Here is a 4,932-nt window from a genome sequence, read left to right as displayed (position 1 = left end):
CATAGAGCAAAACAATTCAATTGGATATATACAAAAAGAAGTAAAAAAAGGTAATGAAGAAAATAACTCACTAAAAATCAGAACTGAACAAATAGAAATGACTGTTTCATTGAGACATCAAGAATCAGTCAAGCAAAACCAAAAAAATGAAAGATTGGAAAAAAAGTCAAATATTTACTTGGAAAAACAACAGACCTGGAAAATAGATCCAGGAGAGATAACCTGAGGATCATCGGACTACCAGAAAAATATGATGAAACAAAGAGCTTAGATACTATTTTACAGGAAATCATCAAAGAGAACTGCCAAGAAGTAATAGAACCGGAAGGGAAAATAGGCGTTGAAAGAATTCATCAAACACCTTCTGAAAAAGACCCTAAAATAAAGACTCTGGAGAATATTGTGGGCAAACTTCAGAATTTTCAGACTACAGAAAAAATTTTACAAGAAGCCAGGAAAAAACAGTTCAAATACCGAGATGCCACAATAAAGGTAACGCAAGATCTGGCTGCTTCAATATTAAAGGATCGAAGGGCCTGGAATCTGATATTCCGAAAGGCAAAAGAACTTGGAATGCAGCCAAGAAAAAACTACCCAGCTAAGCTGAGTATTTTTTTCCACTGAAGAAGATGGACATTTAATGAAATAGAAGAATTCCATCTGTTTCTAAGGAAAAAACCAGACTTAAACAAAAAATTTGATCTCCAACAACAGGAATCAAGAGAAATAGAAAAAGGTAAAAGGAACTCTTGAGAATGTATTTCTGTTGTGGATATACATAGAAACCATATAGTACCCTTAAGCAAGATATAGTTTCCTTCCTTATCTCTTCTGATTAGATCTTTTTTTTTTTTTTTTTTTTTTAACTCTCTTAACTTCTCCTTTAGGAAGTTAGATGCTATATCCTTTGGTACATATATGTTTAGTATTGATATAGCTTCATTGTCTATAGTACCCTTTAGCAAGATATAGTTTCCTTCCTTATTTCTTCTGATTAGATCAATTTTTACTTTTGCTTGATCTTAGATAAGGATTGCTACTCCTGCTTTTTTTTAACTTCACCTGAAGCATAATAGATTCTGCTCCAGCCTTTTACCTTTACTCTGTATGTATCTCCCTGTTTTAAATGTGTTTTCTGTAAACAACATATTGTAGGTTCTGATTTTTGACCCAGTCTGCTATCTGCCTCCACTTTATGAGAGAGTTCATCCCATTGACATTTGTGATTAAAATTAATAATTCTGTATTTCCTGCCATCCTAATATCCCCAGAGTATGCTATTCTTTTTCTTGCCACCCTCCCTTACCCCTTTCCCTAGTATTAAATTTATGGGAACCACTTGCATCACACAGCTCTCCCTCTTTAGGCCAAAAATTGTTTCCAGTTCACAAATTCTGTTTCCCTGCACTTCTTGGGAGTTTTTTACCTTTTCCAATTCACATTTCAGGAAGCTATTGTTTTCTTGCATAGCTTCTCTTTCCTTTCCCCATTTTTCTTCTAGTTCTCTTTGAAGGTTTTTAATAGTCTCTTCTAGGAGAGCCTTTTGTGTTGGGGACCAACAATTGTCTGGAGACTGTCTGCTATTAGTCTCCTTGGGGTTGAAAAGCTGCATTCTTTTTGTATAGAAGCTATCAATCATTCTTTTGGTTTTTTTACTCATTTTTTTTAAGCTTGTAGGGCTACCTTTCTCCCTTTGAATTCCTTCCCCTTTCTTGTACCCTTCCATTATTACTCTTTTCTCTTTTCCCTTTTCCTTTCCCACTTTTTAATGAGGTGAGAGATTCTCTGTAAAACAAATATGTCAATTATTTCCTCTTTGAGCCAACTCTGATGAGAGTAAGATTCACACAATGTTTCTCCCCCTTTCTAAGTTCCCTCAGATATGATAGGTTTCCTTTGCCTCATTGTGGGATGTAGTTTCCCTCTTTTTATCTCCTCTTTCCCCTTTTTCTGACACTATCCCCTTTCCATTTCTACTTCCCATTTTTTTTTTTAGCTCCAATAACTTTTTAATATAACCAGAAGGATGTAAACACTGTGCAGCTAAAGTTAATGACAAACACAGAAGTCTCCACAGTCCATATGGAAGCCCTTGGAAATAAGCAGAGCCACAGCCTGGTCCCCTGCCTGTGGGAGCGGAGAAAACTCAACAGGCCTCCCCCACATCATTCATAGATCCACTGCTGAGTACAGCTCTTGTAATTAACCAATTCATCAGGATGAAACCACAAGCCAATCTCCTTCTCAGCACTCTCCACTGAATCACTGCCATGAATAATATTCCTGCCAACTTGAATACAGAAGTCCCCACGGATAGTCCCTGGTTTGGAATCTGCTGGGTTGGTCTCTCCTAGCATCATACGACCTGTCTTCACCACATTCAGCCCCTCCCAGACCATGGCTATCACAGGCCCAGAATGCATGTACTTCACCAAGCCTCCATAGAAAGGGCAATCCTTTAGATCAATGTAGTGCTCTCTGAGAAGGTCTTCAGAAGGTTGCATGAATTTTAAGCCAACAAGACGGAATCCTTTCTGTTCGAAGCGCTTAACAATCTTTCCAACCAGGCCCCTCTGGACCCCATCTGGCTTGATGGCAATAAAGGTACGTTCGCTGTTAGCCATGATCCTGGAAGTAGCCCCAACTCCACGTGGTCCCCTGCGAGCCAAGAGCGGAACGCTTCCGCTAAGGTTTAGAGATTCGGGGAGCCCATTCCAAACAGCACCAACCAGTTTCCTTTACTACCCGCCCCCCTAGCGATGCCTGCCAAGGAAAGTCACCATTTTCTGAGCCTCGCCTAAGAATCTTCCCATTTTTTTTAATGTTATATTAGTAAAATCAAATTATACATGTGGTCTTTATATATATCCATGACAGAAATACAATTCTCAAAGGTTCCTTTTACCTTTTTCTGCTTCTCTTGAGTTCTATGGTTGGAGATCAAATTTTTTGTTTAGACCTGGTTTTTTCCTTAGAAACAAATGGAATTCTTCTGTTTCATTAAATGTCCATCTTCTTCCATGGAAGAAAATTCTCAGCTCATCTGGATAGTTTATTCTTGGCTGCATTCCAAGTTCTTTTGGAATATCAGATTCCAGACTCTTCAATCCTTTCATGTTGAGGCAGCCAGATCTTGAGTGACCCTTATTGTGGCACCTTGGTATTAATTGTTTTGTCCTGGCTGCTTGTAATATTTTTCCCTTAGTGTGATAGTTCTGAAATTTGGCCACAATATTCCTTGGAGTTTTTATTTTAGGGTCTTTTTCAGAAGGTGTTTGATGAATTCTTTCAAAGCCTATTTTACCTTCTGGTGCTATTACTTCTGGGCAGTTCTCTTTGATGATTTCCTAGAAAATAGTATCTAGTCTCTTTTTTTCATAATTTTCTGGAAGTCCAATGATCCTTAGGTTATCTCTCCTAGATCTTTTTTCCAGGTCTGTTGTTTTTCCAAGTAAATATTTAGTATTCTTTTCTAGTTTTTCTTTTTTTCTTTTTTTGGTTTTGCTTGACTGATACTTTCTATTTGTTCAATTCTGATTTTTAGTGAGTTATTTTCTTCATTAGCTTTCTTTACTTCTTTTTCTATATGTCCAATTGAGTTTTTAAATGAGTTATTTTGCTCTATGGGATTTTTTTTTTTTCCATTTCACTATTTTTTTTAGTGAGTTATTTTCTTTTTCCAGTTCACAAATTCTGTTTCCCTGCACTTCTTGGGAGTTTTTTTACCTTTTCCAATTCACATTTCAGGAAGCTGTTGTTCTCTTGCATAGCTTCTCTTTCCTTTCCCCATTTTTCTTCTAGTTCTCTTTGAAGGTTTTTAATAGTCTCTTCTAGGAGAGCCTTTTGTGTTGGGGACCAACAATTGTCTGGAGACTGTCTGCTATTAGTCTCCTCAGGGTTGAAAAGCTGCATTCTTTTTGTATAGAAGCTATCAATCATTCTTTTGGTTTTTTTACTCATTTTTTTTAAGCTTGTAGGGCTACCTTCAGGGCCAGGTGGTTATCTGCTTCCTCTTCAGAGCAGTGACAGGTTTATGGATGTGTAGCTGTCCTGCCAATCGGCTACAAAGAGCAGAGAGGTACAGGAGTGCTCTGGGAAAGAGTTCCCTACCAGGAAGTAATTCAAGCCTGCAGAGGTGAGCTGGGAAAGTGCCCTGCAAAGAACCCTGCTGTGCAGGTTAACAACTGCCCTGGAGGTAGACACTGAGCAGGGAAAGTTTCACTCTCCCAAGCCAAAGCCTGCAGTGGGTGTGTGGGTATTAGCGGCTAAGAAGTAAATAGTCCTACAGGGACTGGAAGGGTCCCTGCTCAGGGAAGCAGGATCGTGCCACAGATATTCTATTGCCCCAGGCTGAGCCCCACTCTGTGCAGATTAGAGGTTGCCCTGGGCTGTGCCCCCTTGCCGTGCAGATTTGTAACTGCCCCCACAAAAGCCCCGTACTGTAGAATATGGCTGCAGGGCTGCATTATGGGTCTGCCTGAGTCACTTCCAATTTTGGATGGTTATAGATCTTGTTTGGTTTTGGCATTTTTTAGAGTACTTTCTGTTTTAGGCTTTAATCTCTCTGCCAGTTTACTGCTTTGTAATCAAGACAGAGCAGTTAGCCTATAGCAGAGTCATCTCTATAACTTCTCTAGCCACAGAGATCACCCCTGCCCCTGGTCTGCTCAGGACACTAGTCTCTCTTATCTCTCTGCCTGTGCTGGTCTGTTTCTGCCTCTCAGAACAAACCTGCTCTGAAGATCTTCCAGATTATCTTTGGGTGGTAAATTGTGTGCTTCTAATCTTCATGAATTTTAGCAGTCAAGTGCTATTTTTGAGGCTGAATTTAATAGTTGGTCATGAGGGCATGAGAGGAGCTTAGAAAGTCGCATGTGCCTTCTCCGCCATCTTGGCTCTGACCCTCTTTCTTCTCAATAAAGAAGATTGAAG

At 39.3% G+C, this 4,932-nt stretch overlaps 1 protein-coding gene across 1 annotated transcript; it reads right to left on the bottom strand.

Moving 5' to 3' along the window:
- Positions 1-1,983: 1,983 nt before the first annotated feature.
- On the bottom strand, positions 1,984-2,795 carry LOC127564258 (nucleoside diphosphate kinase A 1-like). The gene has a single exon (XM_052000681.1). The coding sequence runs from the start codon at positions 2,622-2,624 to the stop codon at positions 2,166-2,168; it is 459 nt and encodes a 152-aa protein (XP_051856641.1). The 5' UTR covers positions 2,625-2,795; the 3' UTR covers positions 1,984-2,165.
- Between the last annotated feature and the right edge of the window lie 2,137 nt (positions 2,796-4,932).

This window comes from Antechinus flavipes, chromosome 5, assembly GCF_016432865.1.
Source record: "Antechinus flavipes isolate AdamAnt ecotype Samford, QLD, Australia chromosome 5, AdamAnt_v2, whole genome shotgun sequence".
NCBI lineage: Eukaryota > Metazoa > Chordata > Mammalia > Dasyuromorphia > Dasyuridae > Antechinus > Antechinus flavipes.
This window is presented reverse-complemented; position numbering and strand designations above follow the sequence as displayed.

What these genes read in the sequence shown, in the direction of transcription:
- LOC127564258 (XM_052000681.1), bottom strand. Translation starts at nt 2,624, where the DNA reads ATGGCTAACAGCGAACGTACCTTTATTGCCATCAAGCCAGATGGGGTC.